The sequence below is a fragment of the Scleropages formosus genome, chromosome 18 (assembly GCF_900964775.1).
Source record: "Scleropages formosus chromosome 18, fSclFor1.1, whole genome shotgun sequence".
Lineage (NCBI taxonomy): Eukaryota > Metazoa > Chordata > Actinopteri > Osteoglossiformes > Osteoglossidae > Scleropages > Scleropages formosus.
Window position 1 is genome coordinate 14,947,865 of NC_041823.1, and position 19,212 is coordinate 14,967,076.

The window sequence follows — 19,212 nt, forward strand, 5'->3', positions numbered from 1 at the left end:
AAATCTTATGCTCATTCAAGAAATGCGTGTACAATATGTCGTTGCGCACTATCTGCTGGCAAATTCTGTTAGCTGGTCTTGTGGGTTTCGGTGCATGTATGTGTGAATCTAAGGTTCCTTGTGCTACATCCTCGATGGTGCGTTTAAGGCCCTCAAGTCAGAATATGTCAAATAAATTGAGTTTAGACTTTGAAGTAGATGTTCTCTGGTGCTTGATGGATGTGGAAGGAACTTTGAAAGGAGGAGGGCTGAAATGGATTGAGTTGTGGTGTGACTGCAGATTTGAACACATTCTTGGAGAAGGGGGAAATGGGCAAAGACAAGGACATGGAAAACAATTTTGGTTGACACAGGAGGCGTTAAGGCAAGTGAGCAGGAAAATGGGGTTTTACTGAATGGAAGGGGAAAGGAGGAAAAAAAGGGAGAGCAAGGAAATACAATAGCAAAGGAGGGGGAAGAGGAGCGGAGAGAGGAGATTTAGGAATGTACCACTGGAATTATGTAAAAGAAGTGCGTGGGAGACAGGGAGAGAGAGCCAGAGAGAGAGAGGGAACATGAGGGAGAAAGAGAGCAGGAGTGTATTTATATTCCCACTGGCAAAGGGGTTATCACTGATACATCCTGAAGGAGGTTCAGAGGCAGGAGATGTGGGGAAGGCAAGATCGGTGAGGGAGGAGGAGGTTCTATACCTACCATATGATGCTGCTTTCATTCCTTTTAATGCCATCGCTATTCTTCAACTTTGGCACCATAACCCAGGAGTCAATTTGCTCGCATTCGTGTACGAGCAGTATCCATCGTGTAGTTAGACACTCTCCGTAAGGCCATTTTCGCACCCGCGCTAGCGGCTGACCTCGCTCCCTGACAGACTGACATGCCAGCTGACTGATTCACAGAACAAGCGACTGACTCATGGACGGAGGTCAATAACATGCTCTGCTTGCTTATGCGCCGCCTTAGCTTGCGCCGGATTCCGTTCCGTCCTCTCGCCGGGCGGGCTGCTGATTGCTAACATTTGTCTCTCAGAATGCCAAGGCAGAACGTCTTCCCGGAGTGGTATTAATACATGCTCTTCCATATCCCCTCGTCCTCCGTCCCTGATCTGCTCCACTCTTTGATTCCGTGTTCGAAAGAGAGCCCACTATTACAGACAGCAGCTCCCACGTTAACCCCACGGTCCCTGTCGGCCTTATTGTCCTTGCCTTTCTTATTTGTCTTTCTCTTTCTCCTTCTCTCCCCCTCTCCCTTTACCTCACCTGGCCATCTTTCGTTCTCTCCTCCAGAGCACGCTCGCGCTCGACGCAAGAGCTTAGCTACCGGGAAGCAGCCAAGCATGGAGACCCCTCCCACTGCCCCCCCTCAACCCTTCCGACAATCCGTGAGTACCCCTCCTTCCCGGCCTCGCTCCCTGCCCCCTTCCCTGTCCCTCTCCCTGCCGCCACTCCACGCCTGCCGCCGATCCACAGGCACTCCTCCTCTCCCCCTGTCCCTCCCGCTCTCCGTCTCGCCTGCTTTCTCTCCATCCCTAAGTCCGTCGCCCGCTCCCTGCCCTCAGCATCGCAGGAGACCGGGCACCCAGCCCCTCTCCCCCACCCTGCCCCTCACCCTCCCTTCCTCTCCTTTCGCTCACTGGGCTGGTGACTGGAGGGTTGCAGGTTCAAACCCTAAGGCAGGACACTGTGTTGCACCTCTGCCCATCACCGAGGTATGTGACAAAGTCCATTGATGTGGAAAGGCCTTGGAGCAGTAAATGTGATCTGCATTCTGTACAGTCTCAGTGACACATTCTCTAATATTCGGTTGTACATTACAGGCACCGCTTTCAGTTTGATGTCACTGTTTGTTACTCAGTCAGCTGAGTTGTCAGTCTGCAGATGAGACAGGTCTTTAGTCAGTATCTGAAACTCAATTAGAATAAACCTCTTAGTTTGATAAAGTGATCTGGCTGATGGCTACAATTTGAAAGTTGCAAGATGACATTTAAGCCTAACACTAAAGTTTGGAACTTTACTGGATGTGATGCAGCAGGAGCCTAGCTGTTTACTTCCCGATCTTGGTTATGATATTAAAGCTGAATTTAAAGGATTCACTGTAAATCACATTGCATAACAGCTTACATATACAAACATTAGTGGAGAGAACAGCAAATCACCACTTCAGTCTGCATCAGTGATTTAAAAAGCATTTGTCTGTACTGATGTTTCAAAGGTAATTAATGTCATTAATATCAGCTGGAGATTTTTGAGGTTTAGTATCTCACACATTTGCTGCTGTGTTTTACTGTCTTTAAAGATTAAGTGTTGCAAAATTGCACGATCGTGTCCTTGTATTTGAGTGTAAATTTAAAAAAAAAACTTGAGGTTGCTTGATTTAAATGAAAACCTTTGTAGCTCTGTTGCGAAACTATAGCATTAAGCTTCACCCATTTGTTGTAATATCCATGTGTGTCTGTAATATGTACTACCAGAAGGATCTTAATGCAACCTTCAACATTTTTAACTATTGTCAAATTAATTTTTATTAAATCTTCCATTTTTTTACTTTATGTAATGGCATATAGCTTTAAAGGATTGTGCAAAGTATTTCTCTGTTAGTGTGTTATTCTGGAATTGCCACCCAGCTATGTGCGGGGAAATTGGCAGAGTAAGAGTGCCCTCTATAGTTCACTGGTAGTCTACTTTCTGTGTCTACTGGTGACATGTGTTATATTCACTGCATCTAAGGTTTCAAGTGATGGATTTTCCCCCTTTTTTCTCCTAACTCATCTTTCTTTATACTTCTCTCTTGGTTCAGTCTTCTCAGATATGTCTTGTCTCTCTCCCTCAGTATTCTCCTTTCCCTCTACATCTCCTACTAAGTTTTAGAATTTCAAATTGGTTTTATCCTCCCTGCTGTGCACTCCGGTTCTTGCCAAAGACCACCATTCTTTCTTCCTCCATTTCTGCCGTATGCTTGGGACGCTCCCTGCTTTATTTCCACCCCTCTTTAATTTTTGCTTCATGTGCGATAGAAAAGGTCTGCTCCATATTTCCTTACCACCCTTGCTCCTTGTATTCTGCCCGTCACTTGTTTCTAGGAACTATGTGGGATCCGACATCTAATCCCCCCCCCCCTTTCCTCCATCTTCTGTCTCAGAGTTTTCTCAGTAGGAGGTTAAAGAGCTCCATCAAGCGGGCTAAGAGTCAGCCCAAACTGGACCGCACCAGCAGCTTCCGCCACATGATCCTGCCTCGCTTTCGCAGCGCCGACCAGGACAGGTATGTGTGTTTTAGTTGATCTCAGTGTCGGTCCTTTACAATGCTGCTTTTTAAAGGCAGTAGACCTGCCATGTACTGTGTCTAGATATTTGCATAGGAGGTTCACGCCAGCGTGCCAGCCAATGAGCGTAAATATATTGTTTTTGTGTCCACGAAGATCCACAAAATAGAGCACAATGATCAGGGCTGCGTTTTCTGGAGCTTTATTTAGACCTCTGTGTCATTCCAGTGAGAAGAGTGCATTATAAAAATAAATTGAATTGAGATGAAAAATTTTAATTGTGTCCTTGTTTCTATCTGACTTTGTATTTATAGCATGAAATATACTACTGTTTAACAGCTTCATTTTTATCATCCTCCTGAAACCAGTGTTCACTGTGTATATTTTTATACATCTTTTCTTCTAACAATGCCGGGTAAATATGTCAAGGTCACATTTGGCGGGGTACCTGCAGATCTGTCTATTGTGGTTCCTGTATGACAGCCTGTAACACTCACTCTGCTGGCATGTCTGAGATACACCCAACACGTCATCACTCGATACATTGCTTTGCTTCTCTGGGTTTCTGGCTTGGTTTCTTCGTCTGCTGAAGCTCTCTTTGTTGTCTTTAAGTGTATCTGTGTGTTGTCCAGACCTGTCTCATTATGGTGTGGCTGAGTGGGTTACCGGTATACAGCTGCAGCTCCTTAAAATGCTCTGTGAGCGAAATAACTGAAGTTAGAGTGCTTTTCTGGAATATCAAGGTTCAGCTCTGACCAGGGGAAGCTAAGCAGACTTTATTCAAAGTATCCCGGTCAAACAAACATGTTCGTGAGATCAGTTTGTTTATCCAGTTTCTTTTTGTCTGGTGTGTCGTGTGGTTTCGCTGCATCGTCCTTTTCGTAGAGTGGGCTTTCTCAGTGCATTTTTCTTGGCTGCGGATCAGAATCCCTGAGATTGCCAGCATAAAATTATCTCGAATCATTATAAACATTTACCCTATGGCGAGCTGCTGTCCAGCACGGGATAAAAAACTCACCATTGTGCTTTGGGGCAGCTAAGGATTTGTTTGGCAGGAAAACATACTCTCAGACACTTTGCTTTGCTACATAGCCTAATACTACAGAAGTTTTAATCTGTGTTGAAACAATTTGGAGCATTCCCTGTGTAAATTCCCCATGTAAACTTATAGGCTATGGGCTGTGTGCTTTAGTTAGGGCAGGGCCTACTCCTGGTTGCCTGTCATATAAATTGGTGTAAAGGTCCAGTTTTACCAGTATTCTCAATTCCTACTTTTTTAAAGTACTGTCCAGATGGGTGGTTTTCTTTTCATCATTTAGTAGTGCTGCAGAATAAGCATTTTTTATCCATGGCTGATCGGCAATGACTAAATATTTGGGTCAAGGATATTTTAAGTCAGTGTTGTGCATGGCCAGCAATCTTCTCAAAAGGCTTGAAACCACTGCTACTGATTTCCCTTTCAAATAGCTTCACAGGGGACTTAGTGCTGCAGTTGATGTCAGGGTGTACTATTGTTGAATGTACGTGCCAGACAGATTTTGAGTTGGCATAATCAGAATTTACCTTTCAGGTTAACCATGCTGAATACCGGTGCCGGAGAACATCTCACTGCTCTGAATTAAATGCAGTGCTTATATATTTAATTGTTTAAGGTGACTGTTGGCTTTTGGCCGGTGCCTGCTGTGTGGTGGGTTTGGGGTTTGAGCTCTGTTTGGTGTGCCTCACGACGGACTGGCGTCCCGTCCTAGGTGTGTCCCCTCCCCTTCGGCATTGTGCCCTGCATTGCCGGGTAGGCTCCGGCTTGCTGCGACCCCACTCAGGACAAGCAGTTGTTGACGTTGGTTGGTTTACTAATGCCTTTCTGTTTAGAATGTATAAACATATGAAGCAAGGTGTGCAACAGTGTAACTGGAACCGTCCAGGGCCAAAGATATATGTTTTTTGACGATAGACCGCTATTACATTCTTTACATAAGCAGGTTGAGCAGATGTCTAAATACAGTCCCAGAGGGCTCCAGCTCAGGTTGCTGAAGATGACAAAGGTCACCGATGTTTAAACATTCTACCTTAGGGTATTAAGGGTGCCATGCCTGATCGCAGTCATCTTGAACTGTGCTGGTCTTAATCATCACTGCAGTTCAGTAGAAATTAGCGTCTTGTGAATCACTGATGCTATAAAAACACAAACAGTAGTCAAGATGATGGCAAAGTGGTTACTGAGAGGACCGTGCAGCCTATAGACCAAGATCTGCATGCTCACAATGAGGCTTACTGAATATGTTGCAAAAAAATTCGTATTGTGTGTATATTCCTCTAAAACAGTGCATGAAATAAATGGTAAAATCGAGGTTGATGACCTCCTGAAGTTTTAATACCACCTCGGCCACTGCTCTCCACAGCTTATATGAGCACCACATATTTAATGTAGGAATGGACAAAAAAAGGCTCGCATGCATGAATACACGTGTCATGTAAAGTATATGATTACGTACAGATGGCTGGCGAGAAATATGAAAATCGTGTCAAGATTGAGGTCTTGTTGCATATGCATTAAACAAAGCATGCCCTAGCGTGGCAGCAAGCGACACTTTAGTGACTGAGCATTTCACCTGTGCTTCTGTGACAAAAGCATTAAAAGTGACTAATGTGGCAGTGAGGATCCTCAGAGGCTGTGTTCTCATTAAGGCGTCGGCAAGCAGAAGCACTCGCTTCAAAATCAGGAGGCTACATTTGGTCGGCGGTCATCCTGAATCATAAAAATGCTCAAAGGAGAGCTTTTCGCCAAACACGAATCAAAGCCTGGTTGCTGTGCACACACAGCTGTCAAAGATTTCAGAACACCTGTTTGGGGGTTGAGCAGTGCGAGGAGTGCAAGTGATGGAGTGCTGAGCAGCGAAGGAGCATTTACGGCCCAGAAGCCCTCACGAAGTACGCGCATGGTGGCAGCCCTAGAATCACTACAGCGCCACGCTGCAAACGTTTAAATGGTCCCTGTTGGGTTTTGTGCAGTTTTCCTGCCATCTTCTATTTCTAGCACAGGATCACGCTGGTGAAGCTTGTTGTATTTCCGTGATCCGACCTCAGAACAAAAGTATTCGGAGAGATGCCTAAAATGTAATTTCTGGCTCCATCAGACTTGTATGAATGCGAGAGTTCCCTTTGCAAGAGTGGTGTTTCCTGCAGATAAATTCTAGACCCTGGCTGAATCCATGTAACATGCTATAAACAGTGCACTGCTGACACGTAGAGACCCACCATTGTTTTAAGCGACATGTTTGAGGATGTTTCTATTTGCGGCTCGGGCTTGCAGCTCTTGCCTGAACGCTGGCAGCCTTTGCATTGTGTGTCGGAATCAGTGACTAATATGGGGGTTTTCAAACAGTGGTCCCATTCCATCCGCCACCCCTTACCCTAAGGAAAACCTTAAATGACGCACTCAGGGCTATTATTAGGTTTGTTTCTTAACAATGTGACCATTGCTTTCTGAAATCCTGCCTTTTTCCCTGCTACCTTGGAGGCGCTCATCAGAGATTTCGAAGATCTCGACGATCTCTCATCAGCGCTCAAGCTGTTCATTCAAGTTCCTCACATACTGAGCTATATAATCAGAGATTAGCGTTGCTAAGGGGAGGTGCGGGTGGGGATGAGGGAGTTGTTTGGAGAGAAACCAGGGTTTCAAGTTATCTAACATTTTTTCCTGTGGCAGAAATGTTATAATATTGTCGTTGCTCAAAAGGTGCCACGGTGAAAGTAATATATCGGTATCCAATGGAGAGTGACTTAAAATATCTTTAACGCTGTATATCGGATTTATAAAACAGTGTCATTCTAATGTCTTACGTCAGATTTCTTCGTGTAAAATGGTCTGTTTCTATTTATGGACGACCCCTTGAGTGTCGCTTACTGTGGGATACTGCACTCTAATTTGTGGTAATTTCTGTTGCCCTTCCATGTCACCTCGTACACTTCCCTTCTAATGATCTCACCTGCTTCATTTAACTTTCTTTCTTCAAGTGATTCCCTTGCTGTACTGTTTTTTTTTGTTTACATAACTTGATCTCCTCTGATAAGCCCTTCTTTTTCCTTCTGTCTTTTGATTGCTCTCTCACTCCCCCATTCCCCATTCCCCCTTCCTAGCTCCCTATTTCCCTCTCTCTCTTCTTCTGCCTCTCTCCCTCCCCCACTCTTCTCCCTTTATTCCTCTTTTTCTGACTCATTCCTTTGGGTCTATTTTTAACTCCCCCTCCATCTCTCTCTCTCTCCCTCTGCCTCTCCCTTTCCAGCTTGCTCTCTCTCTCTCTTTCACTCTTTCTCCATCGCTTTCTCTGTCACTCTCTCTCTCTCTCTCTCTCTGTCTTTCTCTCTCTCTCTCGCTCCCTCTGCCTCTCCCTTTCCAGCTTGCTCTCTCTCTTTCACTCTCTCTCTATCGCTTTCTCTATCACTCGCTCTCTCTCTCTCTCTCCCTCTCTCTCTCTCTCTCTCTCTCTCTCTCTCTCTCTGTCTCTGCCCTGTCTGTGTTGCATGCCCTGATGCACATATTACAAGTGATTGTGTGTTAAAACACTGACACAGGGAGAAGGCGCCAGGGAACGGACCCGTCAGGGACATCATAGTAGGAGATCTCTGTCTGTCTGTCGGTCCATTCCTTTCCTTTTCCTTTTCTCTGTGTAGAGTCGGCTGCTCTCGCTCTGCCTCTCTCTGTCGCTCTGTGCAGTGGTGGTCGAACACGGGTCCGTCTTCGCGTCTCTGTGGGGACCCGCCGTGAGACTCCGTGTCAGTGCGCTGACGCTCCATGCTGTCCGTTTCACACGCGTGTCAGTCAACATCGCGGTCGCTGTGCAGTGACAGCGAGTCCCGCTGTCTTTTCTCCAAGATCTGCTTCAGCACTTGGCTGTACTGGTGCAGCAAGAGAAAGATATTAGTCCCCATTTTCAGCAACCACTTACGCTTATGTGTGTTCCGTGCCAGAGCGTGAACCAGATGAAACCCAGAGCTGGGCATCCTTTAGAGTTAGATGTTTTTTTTTGCTGCTAACCATGTAAGTAAGAAATACAGGCAGCTCTCCATGACAAGCGGAATGAAGATATACAGATGGTGCTGTTGAATTTGCCATGTGTGGAGACTTGTCAGATCCTCCGACATGCCAAGGTTTAGGCCAGGGACGCATCTTTCCTCCTGGAAAGCTGAAAGGTTCTGATTTTTATTCCTGTTCAGTTCTTAAACGCCTTACATAATTGATGATTTATTTGATTTCATAAGCGTTAACGTTTGTTTAGCTTGTGCAACAGCCAGAGGTATAAAGAGAAATTGAGGCTATAAAAGAGACTATAAAATCCTGTTTAGTGCATTTGATTGTCAGCACAGTGGCCTCAACGTTTAAGCCATAGACTAGCCTTTCTGGAGCTGAATGTTTTAATCAAAGCTTTGCTTCATGGAAGATTTGGAATAAATGAAAAATATTCTCCTGTCACAAAATACTGAATGTTAATGTGAGGACATAATATCTGGCTTATAGAAGAGGGATACTCTGCTCTGGGCCAAGACAGTTGCCGCTGTTCTCATGCAGAGTTCGCAAGAGACCTGAAATATTCGAGCTGATTGCTTTGAAGATGTTTCAGCTCCTGTGTTTCCTAGTGAAGAAGGGAGAAAAAGAGTTCCGTTTAGCCATCTGCAGTGCGGTCTCTGTCCAGAGCAACTGGAGGTGTAGGCTTCCGTTGAACAGAGGCCCACATAACAACCAGACTAGTCTCTAATTGTCCAAATAACTGAGTCAATTGTTCACTAATGAGCTTATGTTCTCAGAAGTGGGCGCACAACAAATATGTGGTAGATTGTGTAAAACAAGATAAGAAACATTATACAACATAATTCATACTAATTAGTATGTTTTTTTCATAATGAGCAGTGCCACTGTGGCCCATGGAATCTGGCTTTCCCATGACCCATTAATCCTGACAAGTGGTCAGCTAGAGACTGATCTGTATTTGTCACTGATAGCATTTAGAAGGGTTGTAAAGCATCTCAGCAAACAGTATCACATTAACACCTTTTGTTTTCTGAAAACTGTGTTCTGATCATTGTGTTTCTCCCAACCCCCTGCCATCCTGTGCTTCAATGTCTCCTTTCTCCAGGACTCGTCTAATGCAGAGCTTCAAGGAGTCCCACTCCCATGAATCCTTGTTGTCCCCCAGCAGTGCAGCTGAGGCCCTGGACCTCACGCTGGATGAGGATGCCATCATCAAACCTGTCCACTCAAGCATCTTGGGCCAGGAGTTCTGTTTTGAGGTGCTTACCTGTGATTCTGTCCTGGGTCTTGCATGGAACTGCAGACTCATGTTCAGGAACAGCCTTGGAAGTCATTCAAGAACTATAAGTACTTTCAACACCTTCCCCTGCAATTACAGTATTTCTCTAGGTTGTACTTTACTAATGTCCCAAGTTAATTAGTCACCGGATGTGATAATATCACTGGATTGATTTAAATATGTTTCATCTTCCTCATCCCTTCGGCAGTTATTTTAGCATGCCTCAGTTCTTCTTCGAATGGATGGCACTGTGATTGTTATATGTCCCTACTTGTGAGAGCCATGATCATTAATGTTCCTGTCGCTTTCCCAAGGTGACTACGGCTTCGGGGACTAAGTGCTTTGCCTGTCGTTCGGCAGCTGAGCGGGACAAATGGATCGAGAATCTGCAGCGAGCCGTCAAACCCAACAAGGTAAAACATGCAGAGGGTGTTGAAATGGAAGCATCTTTTTGTTTTTGTGCTCGGAGCTTTTCCACTCTCCGCTATGTTGTTAAATGATTTCTTTTCAGTGCTATATGTTGTAATGAAATAATCTAAAGCAGGCACTTATTTTTGTTGTGTTTTTCTGGGACAAGTGGAGCAAGTCAGGGTTTTTTTTCTGTTGAAAAGAGGTAATTTGTAATAAATGCATTGCGTATACTAAAAGCAGCAATTAAGCTTCAAATACAGAGGTGTCAGCAGGTGGGTTTGTTTAATTTCTTCACATGCCATAACAACACCGCAAGGAATCATAAGCCTACTGAAATAGAAGGTCTTCAGCACTAGAATAATTAGAATGTCATAAATAGTTTGCTTGTCATTACAGATTGAAAATGTGTTTGATACTTTGGACAGGTTAGTCATGTTGAAAAATGTGACATTGCAGGAGCTGTACTGTGTAGAAAAGGCAGTAGGTGTGAGAAGGTTCCTATCTCCAAAACCTTTTAAAAATGAGCTTTTAAAAAACCTCCCCTTCTAATGCAATTATGTGTGCACCACACATTTTAAATTAGTTTCTGTGCCCTACATGTACCTTTCCTAACACCCATACTTCTCCCATTCCCCTCTGTCATCATTGCCGTCCTTCATTCCGTTCCATTTAAACCGTATCTGTGGGAATGTGGATATCCCCATGCCTGTGGATACACACCTGTCTGCTTTTCTCTGCATGTTCCCTGTTTCAAAACCCACCGTCCTCACCACACAGGACAACAGCCGGAGGGTGGACAACGTGCTGAAGCTGTGGATCATTGAGGCGCGCGACCTTCCTCCCAAGAAGCGCTACTACTGCGAGCTGTGCCTGGACGACATGCTTTATGCACGCACCACCAGCAAGCCCCGTACTGACACCGTGTTCTGGGGAGAGCACTTTGAGTTCAACAACCTACCCGCTGTCCGCAACCTACGCTTGCACCTCTACAAGGAGACTGACAAGAAAAGACGGAAGGCAAGGAGCAACCACTCAGTTTCCTTTGCTGCTATTGATTTTGTGCTGGGATCTTCTACACTGTTTTCAATGGTAAAATTATACCATGCTGTCACTATCTAATTCTAGGTGCATATGCTGGTAAAAATAACTATTTTTCTGTTTTGTAATCCTTACCAATTTCTTCCCTGAATGCAGATAGGTCCTTGCCTTTCTCAGTCTCAGCTGGTGTAATGGAAAACTTAACATGTTTTGACGCTCTAATGCTGCCAGTTGTTTCCTTGTAATATGCCCACATCCATCTCCCCACTCTCAGGAAAAGAGCACCTACTTGGGCCTCGTAAGCATCCCCATTTCGAGCATCACGGGACGGCAGTTTGTTGAGCAGTGGTACCCAGTGATCCAGCCCAGTGTCTTGGCCAAGACCGGTGGCGTGGGGAGTGGCAAAATCATCAATGCCTCCTTGCGCCTTAAGTCACGCTACCAGACCATGAGTATCCTGCCCATGGAGCTGTATAAGGAGTTTGCTGAATACGTGACCAACAACTACCGCACACTATGTGCTGTGCTGGAACCACTGCTGAGTGTTAAGAGCAAGGAGGAGGTGGCTTGTGCCCTCGTGCACATTCTCCAGAGTACGGGCAAGGCAAAGGTAGGCCTGTGTGACTGCAACCCACAGCTACTAATGAGGTTGCAGAGCAAGGTATGAAAGGTGAAGGGAGGCACTCTGCAGAATAACTCCATAATATACCAAATAAACAGTTGATTGTCTGTTGTAACACAGTGGGTTATTCTGAATATATTGAATGTGTGGAATAAAAGAATGTTGAATAACAGTGAATGAATGTTATCACAAAAGCAAAATTGCATTCAATATAATATTCATAGCTTTTGTGGTCTAGGGCAGTGGCGAAGTGGATTCCAGGCAAAAATACCAGTAGGCAGTTTAGTGTGTGGTATTCTGATCTCTTCTGCTGCTACAGGACTTTCTGTCTGACATGGCAATGTGTGAGGTGGACAGATTCATCGACAGAGAGCATCTCATCTTTAGAGAGAATACACTGGCAACTAAAGCCATAGAAGAGTACCTCAAGCTAATCGGACACAAGTACCTCAAGGATGCTATAGGTGAGGACTTGTTTGAGGCCCAGAGCCATGAGAATTAAAGTTCAGAAAGACATACTAAAATATATGTTAGAGTTCTTCTTTAATAGTGGCAATGTTAGTGATGTGTTGCAGCTTTAAACTTTTAGGGGTATGTCCTAATTGTCAATATATTGTCTTTAGGCGAGTTTATCAGAGCCCTGTATGAATCAGAAGAGAACTGCGAGGTTGATCCAATGAGGATTCCACCCTCTGTCCTTCCTGACCACCAAGCCAACCTCCGCATGTGTTGTGAGCTGGCACTCTGCAAGATTGTCAATTCCCATTGGTCAGTCATTTTCTCTGCATCATAAGACACCTGTATGATCTGTTTTCAGTTTTACAGATTGTAGCAGATATATGAACGTTACATTCCTGAGACACTAATGTTCATCAGTTTTGGCTCCGACTGGTTTTTAGTCATTTTATACACTTCAGAATTATTTATTAATTACAATCACACATGATAATTTAACTGTGTGAAGGTCTTTACCAAATAATGGTGAAACACAAAGTCTTTATAGATTAATTTTTGTGAAACAAATTTAAAAAACTTATAAACCTCTTTTCTGTATTTCTGAAATGTACAACTTTTACCGGTATTTTGGTATAGAAGTGGTAAATATAATGGAGTAGAAGTTCAAGTTGTAAGAAATTAGAGAATATATTGAATATGTTATTTCTTAATTGAATTAGCTTTTTAATATATACTTAAGTAAATTCCATTTATATCTATTCATTCTTTCATCTTGTCCACTTGCATAATTAAGCTGTCTAAAGTACAGAAATATTAATCCATTCATTTGTATTGCTTAGAGTATAATACCAGCATGCATCATTTACTGACAAAACAAGCTACTATTGGGATATAAAACAAAGATATGAGAAATGACAAATATTCTCCCAGAACATGCAGACACAGAACACAAAAGCAATTTTTTATAGTTTGGCTGACATTTAGAGAACTGAAGGTACACATCCTAATGTAGAATTCCTCTTCCAGCAGGTCATTTTAGTGCTATACTGTAGAAAGGTCACCCCCCTCGCAGTACCACTTCCATTATCGCTTTCAGTTCCCTTCATTTAATCAGTGCAACTGAGTCAATTTACAGCTCCCTCCATTGCTTTGATCATCTAGTTCATCAAAATGCTTGCTGAAGAGAAATGGAGCTGGAAATGAACGTTTAGCCACTCATAGTCATTGTAGCCCCGAGTGCTTGAGTGCAGGGAGTATAGATTATGAAGTAATCGTATTAACTAGTCACACATACCATATATGTCAAATGACTCAAGTGTGGCGTTGGTAATGAAGAAAAGAAAATACAAGGCACCTAAAGCACAAACCCGAGAGGAAAGCAGTTTCTTTTTTGCTTTTCCACAAAACACCAGTTCCAGAAAGACATGGTACCAGTCGAATCTTAAAAACCTATCTAATGATTCATATCACCCCATTTAAATCTGATTACTTTCCTGTTCTTGTTACACACAGCTAGACATGCTAACAGATACATTTTTAAAATTTATATTTAATAAACCAACGTAAAATTCCAGCTGTAAGCATATTTGATATGTTGATCTGTTAAACCTCATTTGATGTTTATGTATCATACACATAATATATTGTTTTATTATTGTCCATTTTTTAAAATGATGCAACACTTTCTCTACCTTTGAATCATCTTCTTTGTTTGCTATTTTCTCAGTTGCAACGCGACATGTATAATATATAAACCAACATTTCTCTCTCTCTTTTTGTCGCACGCTTCTTTCATCTGCCTCTCTCCAGCGTGTTCCCACGGGAGCTGAAGGAGGTCTTCGCCTCCTGGAGAGTGCGCTGTGCAGAGCGGGGGAGGGAGGACATTGCAGACCGCCTGATCAGCAGCTCCCTCTTCCTGCGCTTCCTGTGCCCGGCCATCATGTCCCCCTCCCTCTTCAACCTGACCCAGGAGTACCCCGATGAGCAGACCTCGCGCACACTCACACTCATCGCCAAAGTGGTGCAGAACCTGGCCAACTTCTCCAAGTCAGTGACCGGGTTCCGTACTGAGCAAGTTTTCTCTAGTTCGGTTTCATGGTCCATGACATCTGGTACTGGTTTATGTGGAAGCATCCTTTGTGCAACAATCTCTCTGTCACTATCTCATTTTTGTCTATATTAAATAGAAAATAACCATCTATTTAACCATTCATCCATACATATAGGTATGTGTCATCCATGCATCAGTCTGACATTTCTGAGAGCTGTTGTGTTAAGAAACAATATTAACAGAAATGATTGTGAAGCTTTGCACAGCATGGTGTTGAAAGAGCTAGAAGCAATTTTTTTGTATAATTCATTCATAAGGGTTACCAGAATCCATTGATCTGTGTTTCTATCCAACTCTGAATGTGGTATTGTGGAGCTAATAAAATACATTTCAATGTATCTGTGGCTTTTTAACGTTGCTTGCCTTCTTGCAATGCTCTGCCTTTTCCACCATTGCCAGGTTCGGCAGCAAGGAGGAGTACATGTGCTTTATGAATGAGTTCCTTGAGATGGAGTGGGGCTCCATGCAGCAGTTTCTGTATGAGATCTCCAACCTGGACAGTGTGAGCAATGCTGGGGGCTTTGAGGGCTACATCGACCTGGGTCGTGAGCTCTCCATCCTACACAGCCTGCTCTGGGAGGTCATGGCCCAGCTCAGCAAGGTTGGCAAAAAGCTTCCTGGAAACAATTTCTGGCTCACATTAGTCAGAAGATTTTAATGCAGAAATGGAAGAGAACTCTGAAAGATGCAGGATATTGTCAAGTGTAAAGTAAATGTTGTCCCAAATGTCCTACAGCTATGGTGTAGGAGGTGGACGTAATAGCAATATGGAGGCTGGGGATTGCATAGCTTCTTTAAATGAAGTAGGTGAAAAAGATACTGAAAACCGGTCTCCGTTCTCCTGACCAGCTGCCTTATTTGACCATCTTAACAGTACCCTTACCTGAAGGCCTTCATTTTCTTTGTGCATTGGCACGTGGCAGGCTTGAGGAATTGTCCATCATATGTAGCCCCTGTGCTTTGATTCTGCCTCCTGCCAGCTCAGCAATACCCAAATGTGTTAATGGCTGCAGTAAATTTCAGTTTAGGATGGTACAATTGTTTACCCTCCTTAATCTGACTTGCAAAATAGACTAAGCATTACCATCAAGTATTGAAAAACTTATGTGTTGCAGTGTGTGTTTAAATTCTTGAATTTCACTGCAGTTTTCAAGTTTCATGCTCATAATCTTGTGATTGTATTCCTGTACAGCAAAGAAATAGAAATCAGCTTAACCAGGTCATTGGAAAAGAAAACAACACACGCTATGGTGTACAGGGACAGATGATGACTTAATGTCTTTTCATTGTGTTCTTCCATCATTCTTTTTTTTCTGAAAGATTCAAGCCATGCTCAGTTTTTATAGCAACATGTACTTGTCTTCCCTTACATTTCTTAAATTCAGAGTTTGATTAATCAGTGAAACATTTAAACCAAATTTTACTTAGAAATCAGCGCCTTTTTCATAAATGTATCATAGTGGTGAGTATCAGAAAATCAGTTTCACTGTGTTTCATTTCTGAAACATTCACTTCTAGTTATTACTGTATGCCCTTGCAATTCCCCACACAACAATACAATATAAACTGTGACTGTAAAATGTTATTTAATGTTGCCTCTTTCACTCTCCTAGGATGCAATCATCAAGCTGGGGCCCCTGCCTCGTCTCCTGAATGACATAAGCATGGCGCTGAGGAACCCTCACCTGCAGAGGCAACCCAGCCACCAGGCAGACCGGCCACCCCCCGAAAGGCAGACAGAGAGGCTGCTTTCCCGGCCGAGCTTCAACCGTGGGATGTCCTCTGACTTCCAAAGCCTCATGATGCGGGACCTTAACAGGTACAGCCACCAGTGCTCTGGAGTCGGAGTCAGAAGCAATTACTGGGTTAGTGGAGTCGGAGTCGGTAAAAATGTACTGACTCCAACTAAATTTACCATATATGCCGGCATATAAGTCGACCCCCAAAAATTAGAGATGTAATATAGGTTTAGGCCTATATTCACTAGATAAGTTGACCCCCAAAATAATGTGCAGCATTTGGGCAGTGCTGTGGAGTCTAAGTCAGAGTCGTGGTGTTGGAGTCGCAGTCTGAAGCAATTATTGGGTTACTGGAGTCGGAGTGGAAGGTTTTGTGTACGAATCCACAGCCCTGCTAACCACCATGGTGACAGAGCTATGGATGAGTGATCCTTCCAGGCAAAGTTGTGGGATGTGGTGTCAGATGTTGTTTGAATTAAATGGAGCATAAACTGAAAAAGGTGAACCTGAACAAGATTATTGTATTGCTCAGCATGGTGACATGGATGTACTTGTACTGTTAAGTCCCCTGTTAATTCCCTGGTGTCCTCCACCCAGCTCCATAGACATCACTCGCCTGCCTTCCCCTACCTCTGGTCTGTCCAGCGGTGGGGGCTTGTCTTCACGGGGTGGGATGGGGCTCTCAGATCGAGATCACCAGCACAGGGCCTCAAAAGATGTCTTCTATGTGACCCGGCCACCCTTGGCACGATCCAGCCCGGCTTACTGCACAAGTAGTTCTGACATTACTGAGCCAGACCCGAAGGTACCGTCAATGTTTCTGGGTATTATCAGGCTGATGTATCTTGTCTTGTGCTGTCGAAGATGGAAAAAAAATTGACATGCTGGTCAGTACATGATAAAAAAAATTCTTTGACGATAAAAGCTAATTTTCCATATCTCCCAGGTTCTGAGTGTCAACAAAAGTGTGTCTATGATGGATCTCCAGGACTCCAGAATGAACAGCATTTCTAACCTGCAGTCCGTGGGTGACATGCTCAACTCCTCCCAGGCCTCCATCGCTGGCCTGGGCAGCTTTGGAGGGCTGGCCGGCCTGGGTGGGGGCCTCCGTACAGGGGGCCGCCTTTCGGCTGGCTCGGGGGGCTCCAGCATGTCCGGCGGGCTGCGGGTGAGCCAGCTGAGCCAGATGGGGACCACCACGGATTCCCTCTCCCAGCAGCAGCAGCAACAGGCGGCTGCCCTTCGCTATCCTCTCTCCTTTCAGAACCCCTTATTCCACTTGGCCACCGACGGGCCTCAGCTGCACCACCAGCACAGCCGCAGCCAGCTGCCCCCACCCCTGCTGCTTGCTCCTGAGCCCGAAGCCTCCAACTCCAGCTACATTCCCCCCTTTGGGCACGGGGGTTTCTCCCGCAGTGAGGACCTGTCCACCCTTAGGCCTGGGGCTGGGCCCAGCATGCTCCACTCCCACAGCTACAGCGACGACTACACCCGGCAGAACCAAGCCGACTTTAGCCGCCGTCAGCTGTCTCTGCAAGTCCAGGTAGGGAGTCACACCGTTGGGTTGTAACAGTAAATTGCCACATTTGAAAATTTTACACCTTTTCCTGTTTATATCCTGGATCAGCTTATTTTCAAACATATGAAAAAATTCCATTTTGCAAAAAAGGAAAGAACACCGAAGATGACAATGTATTGTAAATTATGTTGGGGTGCAGTTGCACAGCGGGTTTGGTCTGTGCCTGCTCTCTGGTGGGTCTGGGGTTCGAATCCTGCTTGTGGTGCCTTGCGATGGACTGGCATCCCGTCCTGTGTTTGTCCCCTTCCCCTTCAGCCTTGCGCCCTGCGTTGCAGGGTTAGTCTCCGGCTTGCCGTGACCCCGCTCGGGACAAGCGGTTTCATTCTGTGTGTGTGTGTGTGTGTGTGTGTGTGTGTGTGTGTGTGTGTGTAAATTATGTAAGGTTATTTCATTTCTACTAGAGCTTGTTCTTAAGGTTTTGAAAGAGAGTGTTATAGTCTCAGTTTGACTTGAATGGGAAATTCGCATAACTTACCTGCATTTCATGTGCATTAAGTCTGAGGCCTGTTAATGTTATAGTGTAAGATTACTGACATTTTTCTTTCCTTTTATTTGTTTCCCCAGGAAAATCTTCAGCAGCCACAGCAGCCACAGCAACCCCAGACTGGCACCTCCCCTTCCTCCCTGGCAACACCTCCCTCCACAGTCCAACCAGTCCGCCAGAGCTCTAATGCCGCACCTCCTTCTCAACGGGTAAAGTCCCAGCCCACCCATCAGTTGTCTGTCGGATCGGCCGCTGCCTCCACTCCTCCGACTAAGCAGCGCCCCCCCAGCGGAAACCTCCTGCAATCTCCGGAGGCTGGCTTTGGTGGACGGCAGCAAGCACCGCGGCAGCAGCTGTCCGTCAAAGACAGCCCCGCCCCTGGCTTGCCCCATCAACAGAGCACCACCAGGGAGACCCCGGGGCCACAGGGACAGCAAGGAGGTTCCACACCGGCTAACCAGCCGGCCCAGCAGCAGCAGCAACAACAGCAGCAGCAACAACAGCAGCCTCAACAGCAGCACCTGCTGAAGCCTTCTGTCACTAAACAGGTGACTGGAGCGTGTTTTTGCACAGCCATGGCCAGAGCTGTAGCCTTTGTAGTGCATGTTGTTCACATTTTGACAAAGAAGGCTCCCTTTGGAACAAAATGCAAGCTGTATTTTCGGCAAAAAGCCGTCAGCCATTAGTTTAGACAGGCCATTTAGAAAAAAGCCCATTTAAAGCCTTATGTTTTCATTGTTTTTTAATTAAGCCTCAACTGATTAAAAGACTTCGTCCTCATTCAAAAAGACTAACACTGAATAGTGAAGGATGAAGCCAGATACAGCATTTATTGCATATGATTATGAACTCAGGGCTGACCTTTGTTTCAAGGCTACTATAACTGTCATGATAAGAACAGGACAGCCCATATAGAGTAACAAGGGGTAGAGAATTAAAGCAGGGAGATGAAAACAGTGGGGGATCTGCCTGCTCTGTATCTGTGCGCATGATGGAGTTTTCTTTTCAAGCACTTATTACTCTCCCGAGTCTTTATTGCGATCCTGTCAACACCCAACGCAATGAAGCGCCGTCCTTATTTTCATCTTGGCAAATTTGTGATTGCAATTGTCAAGGAGCACAATGTTATCTTTCCGGGAGACATGATCCGATGGCGGGTGCATAATTTTTTCTGATTCCATTGACATTTTTTTGACACCAGTGTGTTGTG

At 44.8% G+C, this 19,212-nt stretch overlaps 1 protein-coding gene across 8 annotated transcripts in view; it reads left to right on the forward strand.

Annotated features, from left to right (window-relative positions):
* syngap1b (synaptic Ras GTPase activating protein 1b) overlaps nucleotides 1-19,212 on the forward strand; it is an 88,487-nt gene that overhangs the window by 43,689 nt on the left and 25,586 nt on the right. For all 8 annotated transcript variants that reach the window (XR_003798314.1, XM_029259888.1, XM_029259886.1 and 5 more), the window contains 14 exons: nucleotides 1,284-1,378; nucleotides 3,136-3,257; nucleotides 9,390-9,543; nucleotides 9,878-9,976; nucleotides 10,752-10,991; nucleotides 11,287-11,622; nucleotides 11,954-12,098; nucleotides 12,258-12,402; nucleotides 13,900-14,136; nucleotides 14,600-14,801; nucleotides 15,814-16,019; nucleotides 16,537-16,744; nucleotides 16,886-17,482; nucleotides 18,083-18,550. Coding sequence is in view for 7 of the 8 variants with exons in the window: in XM_029259888.1 (XP_029115721.1) it covers nucleotides 1,284-1,378; nucleotides 3,136-3,257; nucleotides 9,390-9,543; nucleotides 9,878-9,976; nucleotides 10,752-10,991; nucleotides 11,287-11,622; nucleotides 11,954-12,098; nucleotides 12,258-12,402; nucleotides 13,900-14,136; nucleotides 14,600-14,801; nucleotides 15,814-16,019; nucleotides 16,537-16,744; nucleotides 16,886-17,482; nucleotides 18,083-18,550 (3,254 nt within the window). In the remaining variant the exon portion in view is untranslated. The remainder of the gene's footprint in view (nucleotides 1-1,283; nucleotides 1,379-3,135; nucleotides 3,258-9,389; nucleotides 9,544-9,877; nucleotides 9,977-10,751; nucleotides 10,992-11,286; nucleotides 11,623-11,953; nucleotides 12,099-12,257; nucleotides 12,403-13,899; nucleotides 14,137-14,599; nucleotides 14,802-15,813; nucleotides 16,020-16,536; nucleotides 16,745-16,885; nucleotides 17,483-18,082; nucleotides 18,551-19,212) is intronic.